This window comes from Echiichthys vipera, assembly GCF_963691815.1.
Source record: "Echiichthys vipera genome assembly, chromosome: 13".
In the NCBI taxonomy this organism is placed as follows: Eukaryota; Metazoa; Chordata; class Actinopteri; order Perciformes; family Trachinidae; genus Echiichthys; species Echiichthys vipera.
This window is the reverse complement of record NC_139838.1, coordinates 27,651,617-27,678,239: the sequence shown is the minus strand read 5'-3', so window position 1 is coordinate 27,678,239 and position 26,623 is coordinate 27,651,617. Positions and strand designations below refer to the sequence as shown.

Sequence of the window (26,623 nt, the reverse complement as noted above, 5' to 3'; positions counted from 1 at the left end):
GTCGCAGAGAGAGAGAGAGAGAGAGAGAGAGAGAGAGAGAGAGAGAGAGAGAGAGAGAGAGAGAGAGAGAGGGAGAGAGAGAGAGAGATAGAGACAGAGAGAGAGAGAGAGAGAGAGAGAGAGAGAGAGAGAGAGAGAGAGAGAGAGAGAGAGAGAGAGAGGGAGCGACGCGGATGACACGCACATGCACAACCTCTCTCTTCCTCACATACGGAGGAGAGGAGGACAGTGAAGGAGGAGAAGAAGAAAAAGAAGAAGAAGAAGAGGAGGAGAGGGGCTAAAAGCGCAGAAGAGAGAAAGAGAGAGAGACCCGGGGAGAGATGCCCGCTGGACGGATGGATTTTATTTTCCCCGAGCTGCTCGAGCCTCTGTAAGACACCATGGGCTGCATAGGATCCCGGACCATCAGTAAGAACACACACCGCTCAATGTGCTGCCATGTGGAGGGGTGGGTGGATGGATGGAGAGAAAGATAGAGGGATGCATGTGCGCGCTTTTGAACGCAGGGCGGAGATGTTGAGGAAAGGGTCAGAAGAGGAGGTGAAGCTGGAGCAACGAGAATGAAGCAGCGGGGGACTTTTAGACTAATCCTGCGGGAGTTGAAGCGCTGCAGACGGGGCTTCTGCCGTTTGTGTGGTAAATGAAGGAGGCTTAGTTTGGAGCTGGGTACTTTACTGTAGGGGTTACAGCTCCGTGTGTGTGTGTGTGTGTGTGTGTGTGCTGGAGAGGGGAGAGGCGGGACAGACAGGCGGCGGGGATGTGAGCGGAATAAGATGCGGCTTGACGTCCTCGTGTCCACATGGATGACACCGGGCAGGCTTTGCGCGCGTATGTGTGTGTGTGTGTGTGTGTGCGCGCGCGAGATAAAGAGAGAGAGAGAGAGAGAGAGAGAGAGAGAGAGAGAGAGAGAGAGAGAGAGAGAGAGAGAGAGAGAGAGAGACCTCCGCCTTGACATCAAACTAAGGTCATTGCATGCTGGGTGTCTGAGAGAATTCTCCTCTCCTGTCTCCCCCTCACCCCTTCCTCCCCCGTCTCCCTCCTTCCTCACCTCTCTCTTGTCTCTCGCTACTGTGCGTCATGCAGCGACGTAATAAATAGAAGACGCAGGCAGGCTGTGCACACCGGTTTCTCTCTCTCTCTCTCTCACACACACACACACACACACACACACACACAGGAAGCTCGGGGCATGACTCGTGCAGGATGAGTCAGAACCGGGCTCGGTAAACTCAGGTGTGTGTGAGTCTGAACGGCACATGTAGGTCGATTCTGCAAAGTCAATGGTGCCGGCAGCCACACACACACACACGCACGCACACACACACACTTGTGAGGACCGTGGTTGACATGACATGATGCATTCCCTTAAAGTCCAGCTGGAATTAAAGTTGTTGTCGGGTATTTGGATTTATTAGGATGAGTTGATGCAAATACCTCAGTCATAAGGAATCAGTTGTGTTTGTGTTCATATTTGAGTCAAAATTATAATCACCCCAAACTAATTTCAGTGTTGTTTCCTGCAGCGACAGCGCCCCCTACATTAGTCTACTTCAGGGAGGAGTGAACTTATGGTACTGAAGTTTAATGCTGGCGTAAAATCATCCCAGGGTCTTTTTCCGCCCTTACATTCATCAGATAATCCATCAAGACATCCGGTAGAGTCGCTAACAGCCGGACGTGGCTAACAGTGATTAGCTCGGGGCAGCGCGGTGAAGGCATTCAAAGGTCTTTTTTAACCACTAATGCTGCTGAAAATAACAGCAAACCTCTGCAGCAGCATGAGAAGAGTCCCTACACAGAAAACAAAGCACCAATGGGCTCCTTCCTTTGGGACTGACTTTGGTAATCGACTGTAATGGACTTTACTATGAGAGGAGCTGGTACAGGGGCCAGTAGGTAAGTCTTTAAAACACTCTTTTAATAAACTCTGGCTTCACTAACTACGCTGTTGGTGTTGCGTTTTATGCCAAAACGATACTTAAGTTGTGCGAATACAGGAAATCACGTCTCTGTGTGGACGGGCCCTTTGTGTGGAGTTCAACTCTGACCTGCGAAGTCTCACCCTCAACCAGCAGCAAAGCAGTGTGTGTGGTTGACCCCACCTGGCTGTTTTGTGAGTGAGCCAAGATGGGGGATACATTGATGGCGCTGTGTCAAACCAGCCGGTATCGCCTCGGAAGGCATTGATCACTCACCTGCATTTGCACACGTGTGACTGCCTTGACTGGTTATTAGTGCAGGTGGGCACTAAACACTACTGTACTAACGTTGTAATTTAAGCTCCACACAAGCAGTTAACCAGCGCCTCTCCTTGTGTCGAAGTGTCCTTGAGCAAGACACAAAACCCCAAATTGCTCCCAATGGTTCGGCCATTCGTTCAAGATCGTGTGTTGAACAGCAGCCGGGTGTTGAAGTATCATGAACGGAAAGTAACATCTAGCGGGAATCCGCGCTAACATGGCATAGGGAAATTAGTTAACCAAGACTTTACCAACAATGGGTCCTCCCAACCGGTGGCCCGCGCCTCACAGCAGAGGGTTCCAGGTTTGCGTGTTTTCCCCATTTTGGCGTGGGTTCTCTCCGGGTTCCACCCAAGATCCAAAGACATGCTCGCGTTAGGCTAATTGAGTACTCTAAATTGCCCGTAGCTGTGAAGGATGTCTGTCTTCATGTGCCCTGCAGTAGACTGGCGTCCTGTCCCCGCCTCACGCCCGATGTCAGCTGGGACGATAAGGGATGGGTGGATGGGTCCTTCCAACTGTTGAATGTAAAGGTACAGGTGTCCTAATTTGCAGTACACAGCCAACGCTATAGAGGAAAGAAGACATCTTGTATCACCCTGTGTGTGTATTGCAAATTGGAACATTACCCATGATAGCTGTAGTTTATATTCCTTTTATACAAAAAGTGAATTTGACAATAAAATAATCAGTATTTGAGGAAGTGAGGACGTGAACAAGAGTACCAACACTGTCCTCAGTCTCAGGGTCTAAGGCTGGTCCTCACAGAGGTGGAAGAACAACAGCAAAGACACACAGCGTTAAATCTTCCACAGGAGCCTCTTCACCACAGACACTAAGACCCAAGAGACGCACTTCAAACTGCCCTGCTGGCTGTTCCAAGGAAAGAATGGTCACTCCTCTGTGTATCATCATTTCCCATTAAGCGAGGCATGCAGCTGGTGCGTCCTGCCTCCACATGCTCATGTATAAAGACACACACACACACACACACACACACACACACACATTGTACCAGCACGATCACCTGCCTCCGTCTCCTAAAAGCTCCATTAAAGACTCATTGGCTCCGTTATGAGAACAAATAGAGGCAGCTGGGGGATTTAGACAAATAAAGGGAGGGAGCATTTGACCTCTGGTTGTCATTGAGCCGGACAGAGAGGGATCATGGGAGGGACGAAGGTGGTTGGTGAGGAATGATAAGACCAAGGAGAGAGTGAAGGGTTTTCTGCGAGCAGCAAGAGCCAACAAAAACCGCCACGGTGTTTTTTGGTTTCATAAGTGGGTGTGTTCCCGTTTGTCCTCTCATCTTATCTCCTCTGGCTGTCTCTCTCTCTCTTCCTCTCCTCATCTCTCCATTATTTGCGGTGTCAGAAGTAGATCCGAGCATATTACGTTAGCAGTGTGCCAGGCACATTATCTCACTCGGGTTAATAGTCTCATTTTTGCAAACGTGTTCTCCAGCCGCTCCGAGGAGTAAGCTGAGGAGCGAGGTCAACCGAACCTGCAGCAACGCCTCAGGGTTTCTTATAAATCAGGACTAAACACAGGGGAGACAGAGCAATAACGTCTGGTGTTGTTCAAGGACGACAAAGTAGAAAAACAATACAGGCTGCAAAACATCTGATTATTGTCACTGACTTGGCAACGCTGCACATTACCTGCACATGTTGGTTTTGCTTCCACAGTCACTTAATGATGTGATTCAGCCGGTGTCTTCGTTGTGTCTTTGTTTCCAGATTGTTGGAAAAACAAAAGAATAGGAACTGGATCGTTTGCACAATTAGCAAAAGCCTCATACAGAAACAGATGCTTTAACAGGAAATCTAAGGAAAAATCCACCAGAACCACCGCAACCGTCCAAGTCTACATGGCATCCCTCCCGTCTTTGGCGTCTACCAGGGCATTAAACCAGCAGACAAACATCTTTCATTTCTGCTGCCTGTTGGGTTAAGGCCTGGTGACGTTCAGGCATCTATATCTACAAAGTTGAGAGGGAAATCACCTTTATAGGTAAAGAAAACTAACATTGTTTTCTGGTTGTAAGAAAAATAATATGAAGAAAGAAACTGCTAATTTCCAGCTGGCTCTGTGCCACAGCTGTACATGCAAATACAGAAACGTCAGGCTCCAAGATGGCGCCACAGTGGCTCCGTCCATTACTTGTTACGGTTTATGGTCGTTCGTACAGTCTATGTACCATGCATGTTACTGGAGGATTTCACGAGAGGGCACAGCAGAAAACTCTAAGCCTGCTGCCGTGGTCCTGCATGATGCTTCCTGCTGCTATTTGAATCTATCACCTTAGCTGTGCTTGTTTCTACTGTTCTGCTGTATTAATAAGTCATATTAACATTACTATAGATATTATTATAGTTACTGGAAGTGTATCTGTCTCTGTCTTTGTCTCTCTGTCTGTCTCTCTCTGTCCATCTGTCTGTCTTTTCTCTCTCTCTCTCTCCTTCTCTTCCTCTCTCCGGTGCAGACAGATGGCTGTCCTCCACAGAGCTGGGTCTGTCTGACGTTCCTGTCTGTTATAGTGAAGGTTTTCAACGCCACCGTACTCTACGGGGGAATTGTTGGGTCACTGTAAATCATGAATATAACTTTGGTTATGATTTGGCACTGTAAACAAAGTTGAATTAAGACTGTGGAGGACTTCAGGAGCATATTATCACTGTGCAGCAGCATTGACACATCATACAGACTGGGGATTGGTCTGTTAGCTTGCCTTCAAAACTTTCCGCCATTGTTGTTGCTGCTGAAGTGCCTCCTGACCCCTGATACTACACATTACCATACCGCCCCTACTGTTCATGAGGGTGTTGGATGTTGCGGACGTGTAACGTTAATTTCTGATGATGTGCACAACCTAAACCCCAAATGGACGCAGGTTATGTGATGCAAACATTGAAAGTAAGTCTTTGATTTAACTAGTATGCTGACATATCAAATATTTATGAAGACTGACAAAAGACCAATCTGTTTTCAAATCAAAACAATAACGCAGAGGATAGGCAAAACGTAGGCAAACCTTGGTTTCTAGGTCCACCCTGGACAGGACGCCAGTCTATCACAGGACACATAGAGACGAACAGAGACAGACAACCATTCACACCTACGGGTGATTTAGAGTCATCAATGAACCGAACACCTGCACGTCTTTGGACTGTGGGAGGAAACCGGAGAACCCGGAGAAAACCCACGCAGACACGGGGAGAACATGCAAACTCCACACAGCCGGGATTTGAACCAGGGACCTTCTCGCTGTGAGGCGACAGTGTTACCCACCACACCACTGTGTAGCCCCAGAGTGAAAATAATGGTCTGAATTCAGAAAACAAGAAGTGGAAGAAGGAAGGAGAAAGAAATCATCATCTCTTCATAGAAGGTTGTTAAGTGTTTTACCCAAATAAGTGAACTGTTTTATAATTCAGTAAAACCTCCTGCGACAAAAAATCTGATCCAAGTTTGGAACAAAGCGTTGCAAGGATCAAGAATGATGCACTGAGTGACACAGCTTGTCACAGTGGACCCCATCCCTCCGACTCACTGCCTGCAGAATATTTCCTGCTGCGTTTCTTGCGCGGAGCATCTATTCTTATATTAGGCCTGAGCGAGAGCGGCTGCTGCTAAAAATAGATCCGGGGTAAAAGACGGAGGTCAATGAGAAACGGAGGGAGGAGACGGAGAGGGAAAATGTTACAGTAAATGTGGGTCAACAGCTCTCTCTCTCACGGTTTCGTCTTCCGTCGTTCACATCCCACCCTTGACTTTGTGCGAGAGAATCAAATGTCAGAGAAACAAAGTCGCTCCGGTGATCTGCGGGAAATAATACAACGCATGAGAAAACAACCACACTGTTTCATTTGGATTTGTATTCCAGTTCTTTCTGGGACCGTAATGGTTCGGCCTCAGTGCTGGCTTTGTTCCCCCGGCAGCGTGTTTCCTGTGGAGTGCCATTTAACCAAAGCATCCCCGCCTGCCATTACACTCAATTATCCTCCGGTTACAGTGGAGCTGATGTTCAGCAGTCATCCCTCAGACTGCAGCACAGGCGTCGTTCTATGGCAGCGTCTCCATGATTCAGAGTCAGGGCCAGAAAGCCTCCTGAAGCTTGTACCAATAAAACAACAACCGCAGAAGAAGATTGAGGCGTTTAATGTGGTTAAAGGCTGTTCACACACACTAAAAGAGATCTTCTGAGCAGATTTAAGAGCGCTCTAACCGGGGAAACAACATCTGTACTGCACTGTGCAGCCCAGTCTAGACTGTGCCTCTCAGAATTCGACATATCAGGGAACTTAAATCGAGACCGTTTGGTGCAACGTCTGTGAGACACCATTCAAACCAAATGGTGCAATTTCAGTCTTCGAAGGGAGCAATTACTATAAAGCTCCCGCACATCACAGAGTCTTATTAACAGGTGCGCCGGATCGATACCGACTGTGAAAGAACCACAAAATCCAGCACACAGTCGATAACTCTCTCATTTTTATCTACCTTGGTTTATTTACGTTTAGTTGGTCTGAAGGTGAGAGGATTTTTTGGCGTCTTGAAAGGGAAAAAAATTGGATTACAACCTTTCAAGCCTGTGTGGATGAATTTATGATGGATTTACTTACTGGATGCAACTGAGGGAGACGTGGCGTTCAGACGAAGCTGCCTATGGAGGCCGGTTGGGCCAGCCACTGCAGTTCAGCCCAGCAGGAGCTAAAGGCAGCATGTGTTTCCAGGGTAGAGAGAGGTGTCACCTGTCCGACGGCTCAGCAGATTCATGACGCCACAGTGTGATGATGGGTCAAAACATCCTTTAGCATAAATACTGGGACTCTAAAGGAGCAATCACACAACTTTTGATGCATTTTGTCGTGTATTGTTATCGTTAAGCATTTTGCAACAGAATTAAGTTCAAATTTCAGTTTGATATAAAATAAATCTTCACTTAGGGCGCGCTTGATGGCTTTTTCTGCAGCTTTCAACAGCCACTCTCTCTCTATGTGGTAGTCTGTCCTCCCCCCCCTATCCCAGGATGGTACCTTGTTACAGCCAGTCCATACTTCAGCACTGACACAGCTAGTCAGGTGGTAACAGTCGGTTAATATACAGTAGTGGGTCTGTTATGATCTCCCACCATATCGACCACTTGTTAACACATGACTGAAGGTTCCATACTGAGGTCTTGTGATGCAGCTGAGCTGTAAGCTAGCGGTCGCGACTCGCCAAATGCGACTAAAATATTCCCCTGGTGACTTCATTATGGAGGGCTCCACGCCATGGGGCGGGTAAATGTTTGTCCTGATGGTCGTGCTTGTGCAATAAATTATACATGACATAGAAAAACTAAACCGGTGATTTGTTGTGTGTCGCACTGAAGTAGCTCCCCCGACGTCACTGCTGTAGAAAATAGTTCCCCTCAGAAGCAACGAAGCGTCACCGCTCTGAAAGTTTGGAGCAGTGACTCTGATCTGAGCGCAGCGATGATGCTGTGGCACGAGAGCTCAGTTCGAAGCAGACGATATGATGTTATAATAATATATCATATATGGATGTTGGTGCAAAGAGGGTGTCTGCTGAAGACAGTGATGAGGAGTTCTGATTAGAGATGCAGACTGGATCGGATCGGTCCCATCTGTAGTTCAATTTGCAGTGTTTTGAAATTCAATTACTAACATTAACATTTATTTCTACATAATACTTTGGCCTCTTTTCTAAGCATGTGTTGCTATATTATTCTGTTATCTCAATGAAAAGGACTGAAACAGATGGAAATGCAAGAAAAAGAGGCAATTTATTATTTGGCCGGTAAAAAATTAACTTGGCCGGCAGATTCTTTCATCTACCGGTCCCTTTGGCAGGTGCGCCAAATGTTAATTTACAGCCCTGTCGCCAGGACAACAAAGCAAACTCCATCAGACTGTCAGATGCTGTTAAAAGTTAGGACCTTTCTGAATTACCTGTGCATGGCTCTAATTTCCAGCTGCAACCAGCAACACGACTCAGAGCAGATCAGATTTGAGAGGAACATTGGGAGCTGAGTGTGCTTTTGTTTGCTTTATTTGAGCTGGGAGTCATTGACAGTAGTTTGTGGTGTTCATGCAGGGCGGAGGGGGGTAGTTGTGAGTGACGAAACATTTCCTTCTTAAAGTAAATCAATAAATGATTTGTATTGGAGCCTGACAGCGTGCAGACCTTCTTCTCTTTCCTGTCATTTAAAATAGAAAGAAAAGCAAAAACCTAAGATGGTTGGTTTGCTGCTCCTCTGTGACGAGAATAAAGATGTTGGAGGTGATTTTGCCCTTTCACTCCTTCTGTAATCTTCCATCATCAGAGACTCTGAGAACCTGAGCCTGTTTGTCTGGAAGAACAGCTTCCAGCGACCGCCGCTTTCACTCCAACAGATCTCTTTCCAAATCCGAGCCAGTGGCTGACGATGAGCAGAGCGGCGCAGGGGTTGTTTGAGGATGCGTGTCTTCTTCTTTGCCGCGGCTGCTCTTTTGTTTACAATGTTTGTGCTGATGTAGTGAAGTTGGAACTGCAAAAAAGAGCATTGCACATGAGGAGAGGGTTTCATTTGACATCAAAACATCTTTTTTGTGCTGTAGAAGAAGAACGAGGTCAAACAGTGAAGCACAGTGGGGCTGGTTGTTCTCACTGACGGCCTAATATCAGCTTTACTTGTGAAGCTCTTGTCATTTATAGCTTTACAAAAAAAACATATGTCAAAAGCAGTCTTGGTAATCTAGAAACAAATGATATGCTCTGCTAGATACACGTTATTCTAACAACATTAAGTAGAAGTGATTGAGGCAGCTACATATCTACTTAAAGCTGCTCTAAGCAACATTTTACATAGCTAGCTAGTAGCTTAAGAGGAGTTTGTAGAGAGCAGAAGAGAGTAAATACGTGACTTACATTGATCCGGATGAGTAAATAACCAACTGGTCGGAGTTGTGCGGCCAAAATACTTGAAAGTTCACAAAGACATAAAGATTCATTGACACGTGAACATGAAAACTATTTCGTTCTTTCAAAAGTGGCCTTGTGATAATCAGCTGTGCAGGTCAACTGTCATCAAACGTCAATGTTAGGGTTTTATTAATGAAATCTATCCATCGTAAGGACGTTTGTTTGTCAATGTTTGTGCCATCTGAGATGAAATCTTATCCCTTAGTCTGTAAGTGGAGTCTTGTTTTGGCTTCTGTGTTTCAGTTGGCAGGAAACAGCGACAGAGAGTAAAGGACGGACTCACAGTCTGGCAGACAGCAGCTCCGTTTCCACATAAATAAACACAGGTTGGATAATGCATGTGATGTGACTCCTGGCCCGTGCGGTCATCTGTGAATGCAACGCGATCAGAGCGGAGTCCTGCCGGTTTTATTTTTAGCCAAATCGATTCAGGCCAGTAATGGAAAGAGAAGGCGATGCCTCCTTCAGGCTCGTCTTTTTCTGAGGGTTTCGTTTCCCGCTCTTCCCTCTAAATTTACATCACAGTGGCACACACACACGTCCCTGCTCCGGGTTTTCAGCATGGAAGCCTGAGGCTCCCACGCCACATGAATTTTTAGTAGAGATGTGACAAGCAGCTTGAAAAGAAACTAAGAGCTCTACCCGGCAATTTCACAAATGTCTAAATGGCACTCTGAGGCGACCGCTTGCTCCTGTGGGGTGATGTCAGTGAACTGCACACGGCTCATGTGCAGAGACACGCTGTATTGTGTTGAGTTTTAATTGAATTAGGTACATTGCATGATTCACCATTAGCGACTCAATTTGCCGAGACCTTTTGAACGCGCCCACTCCTTAACTGATTCATCTGGCACGATGACACGGAGCAGCGGCTTCTCAATAGAAAGACGATCAATCCAATGAGCGCCGCGGGGGACTAATGTCGTGGTCAAGCTGTCTCGATAGCGCCTGACATCAGAGTTTGTTTAACTCCTCTCCACTCTAAAAACCCAGACAACCATTATGTTGGCATAGATACACATCAGTGCTGATGTCGGCCAGTGTGCCGGTCTCAGTAAATTGAATCCCCTCCCCACAGAAACTGGTTAGAAACTGTCTGATATCAGTCAAGGACTCAATTATTTGGAACTGTTCTTCTTTGCTGCAGCAGCGATTTAGGCTCAAAGGATTCACACATCGACATCGACGTACATGTAAAGGAGGGCACTGTTCAGGCTTCAGAGGCAAAACGGTCCTCACACGTTTGTTAATTAAGTGTCTTAACCCACTTACTCTCTCCAAGGTCACAGCGGGGCCTGGAGTCTGTCCCAGCGCACATCGTCCCTTTTATAAAAACGATTATCAACACGAGCTCTGAAGCTTATCTATCGGCTCTCCACATGCTTGGATAGCACAGAGTGTCTCGCTCGGTCATACTGTCCGCTCTGTTTGTCACTTATTACCTCTGACAAGGAGACGCAGTGACATTTGTAGGGAAACTGCTGTACATGGACAGACTTCAGTGAAAGTTAGCAGAGAGTTTGGATTTGAACTTAAGAGGAATAGCTCGATTTTTGGTGTGGAAAGCACAACTTCATCCTACTTCATCTACAGGTCACACCGGCTCAGTCTGCAGAGATTACCTCTATGTATTGCAACATATTTGGATGACCCAAGATTACCATGTGCTGATATTAAAATATAATGTTGCTGCATTATATTTCTCTTATTGTCAACGAGACTAAAACCACATCAGTCTCTCAGTACTTTCTGACTTCCTGTCTGTGGCTTTAGTTCCTATTGAAGACGTGAGCTCACAAATACACAGTTGAGTTAAAACAGACTCAGTCATTTCTTAAAACAGCTGATCACTGTAGTTTTTATCAAACATTACTGAAACAGGAGGAAGTAGTGCATTTGTTGGGGACTATTTTCAGCGGTGGATTAATCCACGTTTACTGCTCCAGTGAGAATTTGAGGCAGGAGAACGGTGTGTGTGGGTCAAAATATACTACAGTGTGTGTGTGTGTGTGTGTGTCTCTATGGTAATGAAGGAACACGTCCACCAGTGCAACAGGGTGGTTGTGTTTTTAACAACAATGGAGGAAGAAGAGATATCAGGCTGTGATACACACACTTGACTTGTTAGTAGGATCAGTTTGTTGTGAGAGAGGTTTGTTGAACCCTGTTGTATCCTCTAACTGGTTGTTCTTGTAATTGACATAAACTGCCAAAGTTCTTGGACATACTGAGTGATTGCAAATGGAAATGCACACGTAGGCGACGCTACCAAAACATGATTAATCAGCCGTAACCGAGATAAAGACTGAATAGAACTTCACATTAATCCTATCATATCTGACAGGGTTGAGTTATTCTCCAAAAGCTGCGTTCCAGTTAAACAATTTAACCATCCATTGTGTTTGTTCTTTCCCGTTTGAGGTCTCACCTTACACAGGAAAACCCTCCGCCCTCCCCAACCTCACAATATTGGCTGTTACCTCTGCTGACAGATGCGCTGTGTACTAAGTGAAAACAACACATGCACACACCTTTGGAGATGGATCGGGTGATCTTGCCAGAAAGTCAGAGGGTGACGGATACACGGAGCGAGGTGACTGATCAATAATATGACTGACAGATGGACATGCCATCCCTGAACTGAAGGGCGGAGAGAGAGAAACAATCTTCAATATCAGAGTTTCACAACAAAACAATCCATTAATTTCATTAAAGAACAAAATATGTCCAGACTATACACTACTGCCAATACTATACGGACATCTCATTTCAAAACCATGTCTTTGTGCGTGGACACTTGAATAAAGCTTTACTGTTTGTACTGAGTGTAAGAAGCTGAATCACAGTATGCTTCAAAGGCTGAAACATCGACTTACGAAGACACATTCAGTAAATCTGCATTTTCTCCCCTGGGTGTGAAAATGTCCCTACAGGACCTCACACTCAGAAGACAGTAGACGATAAAATCAACCCACAGGAGATGTGATTTCTCGCTCCTTCGACGGAGAATCTCACACTAAACAACATTATCAATGCGGTGTAGGCGCCAACATGGCATCGGCCTCGACTGACCTGAAATCAGCACACTGAGCCACTGAAATGAGTCTCAAACTGTAAAAACGAGGCGTCTGTCAATGTATCCGATAACCACCAGAGAAGCAGGATGTGATGATGTATGCATGAGACACATTTTACTGGGAGACCTCGTGTGAATTAGAAACATGCTCCTTACGCGGATGTGTCTTCCATCTCATCACCGCTCGAGAACACGCTTTTCTGAGGATATGAGCGCGTTCAACCTCCAGAATTTACAAATACAGCGCCTTCAAAGCGTTCATTTACAGTTGACAACGCAGCCTTCATAATTCAGGAAAGAGGCAGAAACAGACCTCACCCTTAAAAAAACAACCTGAATAATCAAGATACCGATTCGCACCTGACTAAAGATCAGACAAGGATTTGTGACGAGTTGAAACTTGACACTACTTGAAACGCACAGGTCAGCGACATCCCGACACCTGCCAGTTTACCCCGATGCATCGAGACGAGACAATGTATCATTTTCATCGCAATGACTTTCGTAGCAAGGCCACACGTGTTCGGTTCATTGATGTCTCTAAATCACCCGTAGGTGTGAATGTTTGTCCGTCTCTGTGCGTCTCTATGTGCCCCTCGATAGACTGGGGACCTGTCCAGGGTGGACCCCGCCTCACGCCCGCTTGTTCCCGCGACCCCGTCAGGGACAAGCGGTTAAAGATGAATGAATGAATGACTCTCGTAGCAACTTCTGACTTTCAGGCTTTTTTTGTAACAGGATATAATTTGTAGCATCTTAAAATATTAATGAGCACAGAGATAGTGAAATACTGGCTACAGCTGTATTACTATTTTATCTGATTCCCTGCTTTGTTCAGAACAACAGTGCTCCCTCTCCTCATTTACTCTCTAGCTTGCTCGTCTCTCTCTCTCCGTCTCTTTTTCTTTCTCTCCCGCACTCATTAAGCCTCCATCCAAAACTCTGCTAATTCAACCAGCTGACAGTTTTAACTGACCTAACCAGCGGACTTTGCTAAAAGCTAATTGGCTGTTGAAACATGTGACGTTACATTCTAAAACCCGCGGTTTGAGTCGAGGCCAGACGGGCCAGTTCACAACAACGCTACAACGTTCTGCAATAGTTTTGTCTCGCTGCAAATCTAAACAATTTTAAGATACCATGCCAAATAGGGTTGGCAATTGGTTTTGAACGTGTTTTGAAAGGAAAAGTCCGAACTTGTAACTCAAGTGGTTGTGTCTGGATGGCAACCTTAGATTTGCGAACTCTTGCGACGATCTATACTAACTTTAACCATTAAAGGCCAATGCCCACCCTTAACATCTAACATTAACCATTCGAGGTCTATGCCTAACCTTAACATCTAACATTAACCCTACAAGGTTTATGCCCAACCTTAACATCTAACATTAACCATTCGAGGTCTATGCCTAACCTTAACATCTAACATTAACCCTACGAGGTCTATGCCCAACCTTAACATCTAACATTAACCCTACGAGGTCTATGCCCCACCTTAACATCCAACATTAACCATTCGAGGTCTATGCCCAACCTTAACATCTAACATTAACCCTACGAGGTCTATGCCCAACCTTAACATCTAACATTAACCATTCAAGGTCTATGTCCAACCTTAACATCTAACATTAACCATTCGAGGTCTATGCCCAACCTTAACATCTAACATTAACCATTCAAGGTCTATGTCCAACCTTAACATCTAACATTAACCCTACGAGGTCTATGCCTAACCTTAACATCTAACATTAACCCTACGAGGTCTATGCCCAACCTTAACATCTAACATTAACCATTCGAGGTCTATGCCTAACCTTAACATCTAACATTAACCCTTCGAGGTCTATGCCCAACCTTAACATCTAACATTAACCCTACGAGGTCTATGCCCAACCTTAACATCTAACATTAACCCTTCGAGGTCTATGCCCAACCTTAACATCTAACATTAACCCTACGAGGTCTATGTCTAACCTTAACCAGCTCATAAGACTTTTGCAAATCTTGGGTAATCCTCTGGACAAGTATACAAGTATAGAGAAGTATTTTTAGAATCAAGTGAATCAGGACAGCGACAGGAAAGTGGAAAGGATATAATGATTTCCTTTGGATCACCAGGGACATCAAGTACCAGACAGACACTTCCAGAAGCTCGAGGGAAAGTGGAGTCGTCAAAGACGTTATATAAAATGGCACACACACACACGCACACACACACGCACACACACACACTCAGTCAGTCAGACAGAAAAATGGACAGATGGGTAGATGAAGGTATTACCCCGACAAGCCGTAGTGAGCAGGACACCCTTAGTGTTCGGTGTCGGCTCAGAGCATCTATTGCTGAAGCGGAGGTGAGTCAGACTCCAGACTTCATTTAGGATCACTGTCACAGGCTGTGTCACCACACACACACACACACACACACTGCCAAGAGTGATGGCGGCAGACAGGCGAGGGTCTGCCGGAGAGAGCTGTCAGTACCTATTGTTGCAGCGTCCCACAATGCCGCCCTTCCTTAGACACTCACTTGTGTATGAATGCGTGCGTGTGTCAGCGTACATGTGTAGTTGAGTGAGTCTGCGTTCATGTGTGGCGTGTTGTGGAAATGGCTTCTTCGTTCCTCTTTTCCACCCTGCTGACCACCTTTGCTTTTACCGTTTCTCCTCTCTGCCCTCCCTCCATCTCTGCCTGTACTACTTAACCCTGATATCTACCTCCTTCTTCCTCCTTAACTGCCCATATTCTCTTCTTTTTTCTTGTTTCCAAAGCAATCACTTCATCTTCTCAGCCTAATTGACCCAACTCTTCCTCTCATCCCTCCCACCCGTGTCCCCGTGGTGCCGTAATGCAGCTGTATTAGTCCTTGTGGAGCACTTAAAACAAGGCAGTACTTTAAATGTAACACGTCTCCTGGCACAAATCCATCTTCTCAATCTCTTCATCCTCTCCTCCCTTGGTGCCTTTCACCATCCCCCTTGTGTTTTCTTGTTTTTTCATGCTATCTTTTTGCTCTTCAATAACCTGTGGAGTTAAAGCTACTTCGGTTTGTACCCAGATGAAAGCAAAGACGTGTGTGTCTGTGCTGCTCTCAAAGAAAACCAAATGATGAGCCGAACCCCAGCGCAGAGACAATTAACTGATTAATCACAATTGAGTTGATTGATTAGACCATTAATCAAAACATCACAAATGAACCTACTGCCTTCTCTGTTTCACATTAAATAAATGGTGTTTCTTTGTGTTTTTGATTGTTGGTCGCACAAAACAAGTCATTTAAAAACGTAATTTTTAGGCTCTCATGGTTAAGAGAAACCATTGTTGGCTTTGGGTAAAAAATTTGTATTAAATCCGAAGTTTTGTCGACTCATTCATCCATTGTGACCTCCTCTCTCTGCGGACACTGACACAAGACACTTTGATTCTGGTGGACAAGAGTCGTCGTTCCTTAAGTCAAGAAATATTGTGTTGGGCTGTTTGAGACGGCCATTTTCTCAAAAAACATTGGCGCCAAAACGAGTACCTCTCATGACAGGCCTTCAATCACAACTAAGTGTACAGCGACACTGTTTACAGAGACAACTAGCTTAGCTTACCGTGACAGGGGCCTGAAACATGGAGAGACACTGAAATCACCACCGAACAAAGTGGCTCAAAAGTCTGAGGAGGAGTTCTGATGCCGTTTTGATATAATGGTGATTTACTCAGCAGACAAACGTAGAGCAGCCGAGAAACACGGGACGCTCGTCGAAGATTTATGCAGCTGGTCTATTAGACGCAGGAGGTATCACCTGGTTTTGTTGACCAAAAACTAACTGATCATTCTGTTTGTTTAATGGGTGCCTGAAGAGAACTATATCTGGTTTGAGAAGAAAGACTCAATTTGGTTTGGTCGTTGGAACGGTGGGTTTGAAATTGGACATTGGATTGAGAGAAAATATCCGAGATTTGGTCTTCAAAAGGTCATTTTCCAAAAACGATTCTTAAAAAAGGAGGGTCGTCTTATAATCAGGGTTGTTTTATATTCGGTGTAATACAGTAGTTGCGCCCCCTCTCCATGGTAGAGTATACGCGTCATTTAATAAGAGCTGTTGTAACATCTCCGGTTTCTCTTTCTTCCTCTGTTCTTGAACGTTCAGTGTAACAGTAAATAAGGTCCCCTCTCAATACACCACACAGTGTGTACATAACGCACTACTATGAATAATTTGCTGCCGCTCTGAACCAAAGATGTGAGAGGAAACACATGAGTTCTGTTTTTTTGTGGACAAATCAAACCAAAGTTTGAATTCTAACTTCATGATTGAGTGATATGACCACACGGTACAGCGGGTGGAAAAGGGACGGTCCTCTCTACTGCTGATGAAACAGATGTTTTTCTACGTAAATGTATTTTCCTTTGAAGACATATTACATAGAGCTGTGTAAATCTCTCTAAAGGACAAACAAAACACAACTACCTGGCCAACAGTGTCTCCATCAGCCTGACTGAGGTAAACCTGTTCTTGGCTAAATGAAGCGTGCGGCTCCTGCAGGCGTTTGGCAGCCAGCACTTCTCTGTCACACTTTGATGTCTCAGATTCATTTTCCCGAGACCTTAATGCTTCATTGCCAAACAGATTAGAGCGCGCAGAGCCAGCGTCTACACCGATGGCCTCGTTATCGGCTGACTACAGAAGAATAGCACAAGGAAAATGTAGCGGAGGCTTTTTCAGAACGGCAGCATTCAAAACACAAAGGGTTGAAATGTTACAAAGGAAATGTAAGAGGCTCCTTTTCACTTTACGCAGCTAGTGAAGTGAAGTTTAGCTGCATTTACAAACTAATTTGAACCTTTTTAAAAGTTTGTTTTGTGATGCAATGTTTAAAATAAATTAATAAATCTGATTTTGCTTTTATTACTTTTTCTTAAAGATTTTGTCTCGGCAGTTTTAAAGCCTTTTTATTAGATAGGACAGACAGAGACAGAGGGGGAGACATGCAGCAAAAGGCCGCAGGTCGGAGTCAAACCCACGGTCGCTGCTTCGAGGACCTTCAGCCTTTTACATGGGGCGCCTCTAACCCAGGGGTGTCAAACTGATCCATTAAAGGACCGCTGTGGCTGCAGGTTTTCATTCCAACCAATCAAAAACACACCTGGTCCAACAAATCAACTGTGTGAAGACAGTTCAGGTGATTGAGTAAGTCGAGTCAGGTGTGTCCTTGCTTGGTTTGAATGAAAACCTGCAGCCACAGCGACTCTTAACTGGATCAGTTTGACACCCATGCTCTAACCACTGTTCCACCGGCCGCTTGTGCTTTTATTAGTTTGATTTATTTGTGTGAATTCTTACTGTGGACTAAACTACGTTATATCACAAAATCCAATTATGCACCATTCTTTATGCAGAAACTGTTTTCTAACTACAAGAGAATTGATTACCACAATAAACAGTTTGGGGAAACATCATCACACATAAGCTATTTTGGTTCATACTACAATCACAGCTCGTAACTATAAACCTGTATAACATCTAAGGTCATGAACAACAAGGCCTTCCCTTTTATATCTGATGGTCCTTTGTTTCCCGACTCCACTGAAGACTAAACAGAAATTACCTTTTACTCAAAGGTCAGCAGCCTCACACACACGGCTGCAAACCACAGGCGCTCAGAGCTGCGTGGTTCACACACCAACAAGCAAAAATTACACCACAGCCACAAATTATACCTGAATCCGATTAATTACCAAGTTCAAGGAACGGAGGAGAATTAGCATCTTTCACATCAGAGTTGTGCCAGTTTTTTCCCCCTCCAGTGTCGTGGCGGTCACATAATTACAAGTTTGTGAGAAAAAAATGCTTTTGATTATTCATCAGAAACAACTTCGATAATCAGTCGTTTTCAGAGAAAAATGCCAAACGTCTGATTCCAGGAGCCTGTGAACGTTCTCATTCGTCCAGGTCGTCGTTATCCTCAAAGCAACTTCAGTCAAAAGCAACTGGACTTGGTTCTTTGTCTAGGAAGACGTTTCACCTCTCATCCAAGAGGCTTCATCAGTTCATGTACACATCTGACCAGGACCAGGCTGGGACTGGACCAGGACCAGGACCAGGACCAGGCTGGGACTGGTCCAACTGACTGCAGTGAGATCCAGGTATTTAACCTCTCACAAGGCCGATGATGTCACTGAAACCTTTCGTGCTCCAAGTGCCAACGACCCCAACGACTGTCGTTCAGACTCAATAGGCCACTTAGAAGTCGAAACCAACTTCCCACCAACGACTGTCACTCTAACGACGGTCGTTGGCACCTGGAGCACAAAAGGTTTCAGTGACATCATCGGCCTGTGAGAGGTTAAATACCTGGATCTCACACCAGTTAGTTGGTCCAGTCCCAGTTCGTCAGATGCGTACATGAACTGATGAAGCCTCTTGGATGAGAGGTGAAACGTCTTCCTAGACAAAGAACCAAGTCCAGTTGCTTTTGACTGAAATTGCTTTGAGCATGAGTCTGATTCCAGCTTTTCCGTTGTGAGGATTTGCTGCTTTTCTACGTCCATTTGACAGTAAACTGAATATTTTAGGGATATTTTGGATTCAATAATTGAGAAAAAAAACAGCAGGTTTATTGACAATACCGGAGTTAGCAGGATTAGCATGACATGAGAGCAACTTTAACATTCATTAGGAGTCGTGTTTCTGCACACCTGACAAATTCAACTACTATATTCTCTCTCTGGCTTAAACGCTTCACTATGTTCACCAGCCGCAGTAGTGACTAATCTTCTCTAATGTCTGCGGTTTGGTGCTGGGCAGGTAGCATGCAGTGTGTTATTGTAGTTTTAAGGTTAAAAACAGCTGCTGCCTCTTGTTGTGGTTGGAAACCAGGTTGATAAAAGCAGAGAGAGTTTGGGCAGGAGACTAAAACAGATTATTAAACCGCGGCAGAATTGAGAGTTTATCCTGTTTGTGTTTGTTCTTTCCAATCAGATGTAGACGTTTCAATCCCGTTGCTGCTAAATGCTAAATGCAGCACTTTCTTCACTACCTTGAGGTGAAGACAGTGAAACAACACGGCATTAGCAGAAGTAGGGTTAAAAAAAGAGGAATTCAAACTTCAAAGAAGACAGTTTGATCGGCGGTGAGTGAAGAGCGCCGATCATAAAAAGAGTCAAAATCACAACAAGCACAGAGGATAAAAGGAAGTCAGAGTGTAAATGGTCATTAGGTCGCCTGATACTGAGTGACAGTAATGACTGTTATGCTGACTGAGTTTCCTCCAGGTGCTGCAGGGAACTCTGGGTAAATGTCCATCAAATGACGACAAAATAAGCCGTGATACTGCTGCTCGCTGCTTGGAGTTACACTTAATTAGTCCAAACAGCTGTTGCTGTTTACAGGATGCTGCTGTGGGCGTCATTTTACTAAAAGATGGAGCTGGTCTGATACTGTTCTGTCCTTCCTGATACAGAACACAATACCTGGACTTGCGTATTGATGCCGAGCCCCGATCTGATAACCAGTGCGTTAAACAGGGTTCGTACGCCTTTCCCAAGGTCAAATAAAAAAATATAAAAATACATTAGAGTAAGAACTAATCACACACACAAAAAATCTCCCCAGTGTGAAAGGGTCTTTAAAGTCAGTAATAAAGGAAAAAGGGGTAAATGGCGTGTTATCAGATCGGCGCATAGACACTGATACCAGCATTATAGGCAGCACCAGAGGACTTTTTTCTGTTTTCGGAATAACTGTAGTTAAAGATTATATTCATAAAGTCTCCGACCGTATTACTGTTGTTTTGTTTCGATTTTCTTGTGTAGCATAATAAATTCAAACATTAGAAAACAAATGAAGGTTTGTCATCAGGATGTGACCTTTATGTTTCCGGTATGCTATTTCAAAATGTCATGAAATACTTTGATTTGGGTTATTTAATATAATATTAACCTCTTCTTCCCTGAGTCCCTTTTTGAGGTTCCTGCTCGAAAATGACATGCTCAGAATAAATAGGGTATACCTCTGTAATTACAAGCTTTATGTGCATTATCTTGGTATTACGATAAAGGTAACACTTGCCACTGCGCCAGCTTTATTTGTCTGTGTTGCTCGTATTTCTGTTTTTTCGCCTCACATTTCTTTGATTGCTCGGTGTTATAACTGTGTTTGTTGGTCATAGGAATAGTTTATATGAGCGTGTAGAAGAGATTCTGAGCTTTCTGTGGGTATGCAGCATGTGTGTCTGTATGCAAGCTACATGTTGCTGCAGAGGGGGATGTTGTTATACTGCCTGATAGCCCCCGCCGGCGGGGGCTCAGGGAAGAACAGATTAAGAGAAGTGTTTAAAATGGTGAATTATCTATTGAGTTTATTTGATACAAGTTAAATAAAAGTATTTTCATGATAAAAAATAAACATTTTTCCAAAACCAAAATAGACTTTTGCTTGTTTTGTAACACTCTGATTTCGTCCTCCTGCTTCCTCTTTTCTTATCTTTCCAGCGTTTTTCTTTTTTTCCCAGCAGCCCTCGCTGTTCTCTTCTCGACATGCCCTATGGTTCTGAGCTTCGATCAATTTATCGCTTTTGTTCCTCTCCTTCACTCCCTTTTCAATATTCTCCCCCTCTCTGTTTTTTTGAGAGCCTTCAGCTTCCCTCTCTGTCGCTCTCACCCTCTCCTTCCTCCCCCGTGGCTCCGGCAGGGAGCTCCATCAACTCCAGAGGTCTCTGGTGTGTGTGTGTGTGTGTGTGTGTGTGTGAGTGAGTTTGTATGTGCTTCCATGCGTGTGGGTGTGTTGTGAGGAGTAAATGGCCTCCAGGATCCCCTGGGTCGCATCTCAAATGTACTCACAGAGAGCCGAGTCATGACTAAGACTGCACGCCTTTCATTAACGGAGAGAGAGAGAGAGAGAGAGAGAGAGAGAGAGAGAGAGAGAGAGAGAGAGAGAGAGAGAGAGAGAGAGAGAGAGAGAGAGAGAGAGAGCACATGTCTACCAAAGTCAGCTGAATTCACTCGTCTGGTGGAAATGCTTCCTTCACCCTAAGTTCTGGGTCAGGTCTGAAAAATGTGTCATGGAACGTGTGTTTGTGTTCACGTGTATAAATGTGCGGTCGTTACCAACTCTGGAACGAATTTTATTTACTTTTGATAAACTCTGACTACATCATATTAAATTTCTGTACGTTTTAAAAATGAACATTTGGAAGAGAAATTTCTCGTCCTACATCTGATGTTATTATACATGACAAGTCATTTTAAAGTTCAGTTCGCAGATTGTAAATAACAGATGGATGCTGAAACCGTAACTTCCTCCCACTGGTTTGTGGATTATCATTTTTGAGGAGTTTGGCATTTTGTTTCGGGGTCGATTCACTCGTGTATAAATAAAAAACGAAAAGGCCGAACTTCTCCAAATGAAGGATCACGTTGCACCTATCTGCTGGATGTGTAAATAAGCAACTTTCTGCCAACATGTTCGCAATATCAACGTCTTTTACACCGTTCTCCTCAACTGCCTGTCGGAGTACCTTGGCCTCACCTCTTAAAAGTCTTATCTCTCCAACAGGAAACCGTCACCGTAACCATCAGAGACTCCAGCTCCACCTCGGCCCCAGTCAACTGAGGTGTCCCCCAAGGTTCTGTGCTAGATCCCCTCGTCTTTACCATCTACATGCATCCCCTTAGTCAGATCCTCCACCACCACACCTTAAACTTCCACTGCTACGCCGATGACACCAGCTTTACCTCAGTACTAAACCTTCCACCCAGCTCCCTCTTCAGTCCTCCCTCTTCTGTCTGAGCAACAATAAAATGTGTTGGCAACTTTTTGTGTTGCCCACAAGAGGCAAAAAGGCGGTTTAAAGAAAATAAACCCAGGACTAAGGGAGTGAGTTAAAACACTCAGCGTGTCTCGTGGCTGTTCTGCTTTCTGATCTGTTTGTGTCTCTGTTCACCTCCTGTGCTGATGGATTTCTCTGGTATTGATGTTGGTGCAAAAACTGGCGACTTAAGAAAGAAGCCGCCGCTCATTGATTCAGTGGGACTGAAAATGTGGCTGTTACTCTCTAAGCAAAGCTCTCTGTAGCTTTACGCAGGACTCCCCTTAAGAAAAATATCGTAACTGAGGGATTTTAACTGAACTGAAAGTTAAAATCAGGGAAAAGCAGCCTTACTGCACATTTAGTCAAGAGGAACTTACAATGCATTGCCAGAAATGGAAAGTTATATCTTCATAATCATAGTTTAGTGTTTGGAGTGTTTTTCTTTCCAAATGGATATAAGGTATTTTAAAATGAAGCCTAACTTCTACTAAACAAATCAATTGCTTAGAGCGACTTTGGTGCAGAGCTGTCATTTCTCGTCCCTTGAGATGAAGTACATCATCTTCAAACAGTATCTTTGTGACGACAGCGTCCCCTCCCCCTCCCTCCATCTTCATCCTTTCCCTAGAAGGGTTTTATTGACATTGATTTGGATGGAAAGTCTCCACTGAAGAGAGTATGAAGGCTGAGGTATTTTTAGGCGCCGTCGATCGGCAGCGCTCCCTTCAGCCGTGACCTGGCAGAGAGCACCGGATCAATGCGGACGGCATCAATGAGGGTGTAGAGCCATATGTTGAGCATACAATACAAAAGAAATATCGGCTCTTAGTGCATAGTAGACTGATAAGTAAGTCCAGGCTGCCTTATTGATTTCAGCTGTTAAATCCACTTCAATCAGGCTTTCATCAAAGGGACATGAAAGAGAGGCGGTGGGCTAAAGGAGGATTTTTAAGCTTTGAACAATGAACTGATGAGTGCATAAAGCTCAAGATTATTCCCTCTTGAAACAATCTTGGAGTGATATCCAACAACTCGAGCAATTTCCTACATAAGCACCCTTATCTCGGCTTCTGCGATTTGCAGGTGAGCTAATTTCATAACACTTGACTTGAAAGCATCGTAGTATCTCCTGCGGTGTTTTTGATCCAACAGGGACCGCGAGGAGTCAGTTCTCTACATGAGATATTAGAAGTTATAAATTGTGTTAATACAGAGGAGGCCTTTGCTTTTATCAGCACTTGAATCTAATAGACTTCAACGTTCCCGGGCCTCGTTGACTCATGCAGGTCGTGGCCCCCTGTGCCGAGGCATGGTGTGGAAAATTAATCCAATTTTAGCACATTGATTTCATTTTTACCCATTTTAATGATGTGATAAAAGACAGAATTAGTATCTGATCAGTGCAGAGCATATTCGCCGAAACCAGACTAAGGATTTTAGGCGGTATTTCCAAAACTCTAATCAGGAAAAACGCTTGTTCCAGATTCTCAAATGTGAGATTTGCTGCTTTTCTCCTTTTTGTGTCGTTTGCAGATGTCACCCTGGGAACTTTGGACATTTGTTTACTATACAAATTTAACCCAAAATGGCTAAATTTGTGAGACAGGTGCTGCGAACATGTTGCATGCTGCCAAATCGAACAGGCAAAGCATACAGGGTGGATGCCAGATGGAAGCGAAACAGAGAAATTAGCTAATGCGCAAGCTGGCTAACCAAAGCTTATGAATCATGCTGGTAGCCACAAGGAGGCCTCACCGGAGCCACGGTGGTGGTTGATGAAGGTTATTTATAAATCGATGGTAACATGATTTAAAGTTCTCAAAGTTTTTCTTCCGTGTCATCTTTTCCTGCTTGTTTTGTGAATCCAAGCAACTTCTAAACTGCTCGACTGTCTGAGCCACCACTGACTCATTATGTCTCCACTGTTTACACGCACACGCACACATACGCACGCACGCACGCACACACGCACACGCACACACACAAATCCTGCTGTCATTTTCTCCAGACTGGGTAGAATTAGTCATCTGTCTGCACCAGCTATAATAAAATTGCGAGCTCTGAGAAAGACAAGATAAATAATGTTTTCACACTTGACAAAAAAAAAAAAAGTACGTGCCGTGGCAAGTTTCAGAGATAAAACTTTTTATATAGAGCAGAAAATATCTGTGAAATACACGTGAAGGATGTCAAAGATAAAGGAACACGCTGCTAAAACCCCAAAGTATATCCACACATCTCAGTCTAACATCAAACTGAGACTGAATTAAACCCCAACAACGCATTTAGTTTGTCCATTACGAAGCAGTGTGTGTGTCCCAGCAGCCAAAGCTGGCAACCACAGTGTAAACAAGGAACTGACACAACATCCAAAGTAGCATCAAAACAGCACGAGAAAGAGAGAACCAACGGATAAGACGAATGGAAATGACTGACGTGATGTGCATTGTTTTTAGCGATGTGACTCGGATGATATATGACTCCAGAAAAAAAAGACTTGCTGCCGAAAAGATCGCTGCCGGCCCATTTCACTGCAGATCGACTGACTCCCTCCTCCCCGACACGTGCGGTGAAAAAGTGAGCGGCAAGTAAAGCGGCTGGTTTGTCTACACTACCGATGACGTTAGCGCTGATGCTTACGCTAATCTCCCTTGTACAAATAACATAGTATTACAGAGCTACAATACTGTTACTGATAGCATCTGGATGCTGCGTTATCACATGTCATGCTGCGTTCTAGGATTAGACAAACTAAAAGTACCTGTCCAGCAGAAACTCTGCTTGCTGTCTGTCTCAGACCGCTCTGCAGAGAGGCGCGCCACTCGAGCAGTGACAGCAGTAGGCGACTTGAAGGGATGCTGTGACGATGACAGGCAGGACGCTCGGCAAATCATTTTATTTGCACCAAATAAAATGATTTGACGAGCTTCTATTGGTCAGACTTTAATCAGAAATATATGAGAATTGAATTTTGATGAGTTTCAAAACCTGGTGGATTTCTTTCACATGTTATTGTGCCATTCACTTATTAGGAGCATTTTAAGATTACAAAAGAAAAGTGTCAAAATGCCAGAAGACAACGATTTATCAGGGACGTGTTTGTGCTTTTCCTCATTTACTGTAAAGGTCGAACTCAAGGTCGTCATGTAAGCCGGTCGTTATCAAAATCTTCTTCTTCTGTCGGTCCGTTTTCTTTTTTTATTACCACTGAATTATTAAAACAGCACCCCATTACTTATGATAATAACTTACCCTTTCATCAACCTCAGATACTTCACAATCATCTCTGGCCTTCATGACTCATGCCGGCCGCGTCCTCTGTGTGCCGAGGCTTGGCGTGGAAAATGAATCTAATTTTAGCACGCTGTGTGTGTGTGTGTGTGTGTGTGTGTGTGTGTGTGTGTGTGTGTGTGTGTGAGAGAGAAATAGTGGACAGCGTTGTCATTTTTCCCTCAGCGCGCGTGTTGAGGGCTGCATCAGTTTGACATACTGTTATCTCCCTCTCTCTCTCTCTCTCTCTCTCTCTGACAGTGTCCCTTGCTCGCCCTCCCCTATCACGGACAGATGAGACAAAGCAATTGTGTATTCTGCGTTTCCCGCCGTGGTCTGGTACCTGTAGCTACCGAAGCACCTGTGATAATGAAAGGATCTTTAATTCATCTCTGTCTGTGTTTCTCTCCAGCAGCGGATGCGGTGCCGGTACAGAAAGATGGGGATCAGGTAAAATGCTTTTTTTTTTTAATACCTTCATCGTTTCTGCACACTTCAATCTATTTTCCCATTTTGCTGAAAGCCACTGTGGCAGAATACAAAGAGACACCAGAGACGCTGTCCTCAGCTCTCTACCGACATCTGAACCATCTCCAGACAGACATGGCTCTGTGTGTGTGTGTGTGTGTGTGTGTGTGTGTGTGTTGTTTCTTGTCTCCTCAAATGTTTTAGAGGTGAGAAGCGCTGTTACTCACCCAGAACTGCCTCCTGCTGTTAGACGCTCAGGCCTCGGCCTTAGGAGAGGTCAGCCAAATCTGAACCCTGGAAAAGGAACAATGATTCACTGTGGTTGGAGAGTGTATTTTTCCTTTTCACAGTGTGTGTGTGTGTGTGTGTGTGTGTGTGTGTGCGTGAGTCAGAAAGAAACAGGACAGTGTCGTCCTTTTTTGCTGTTTTGTCTCAGCACATTAGTATTTAACTGAGCCTTTCATATCAAAGTCAGTGTGATGATATGTATTGTCAAAAACATTCATGTGTCTGTTGTATGTGTTTTTCTGTGCTGTTTCTATTGTATTGAAAAAGCTGTGGTCGAACTGCTTTATGGCAATATTTACGTCATTTGGACGACAAATAATGTCATATTTTCACATAAATCACTATAAAGATAAAAAATCACTAGGGCTGGACCTAAATATTTAACTGTTTTTTTTTTTTTGGATTGGTAGCTTTTCAGTTTTCAATATTAGTATTTGGATATTCGGTTTTTCAAAGGGCGCCCTCCCACTGGTCGTCCGTCCCGTGCCCCGTGCTTTAGGGTCCTTGTCCC

The 26,623-nt window shown here is 44.5% G+C and overlaps 1 protein-coding gene across 1 annotated transcript in view; it reads left to right on the top strand.

Annotated features, from left to right (window-relative positions):
* Positions 1-293: 293 nt before the first annotated feature.
* LOC310955411 (uncharacterized protein) overlaps positions 294-26,623 on the top strand; it is a gene marked incomplete at its 3' end in the record, with an annotated part of 50,198 nt that continues 23,868 nt past the window's right edge. Inside the window, exons 1-2 of the mRNA XM_083925230.1 lie at positions 294-408; positions 25,769-25,806. Of these exons, the coding sequence (XP_083781356.1) occupies positions 381-408; positions 25,769-25,806 (66 nt within the window). The 5' untranslated portion in view covers positions 294-380. The remainder of the gene's footprint in view (positions 409-25,768; positions 25,807-26,623) is intronic.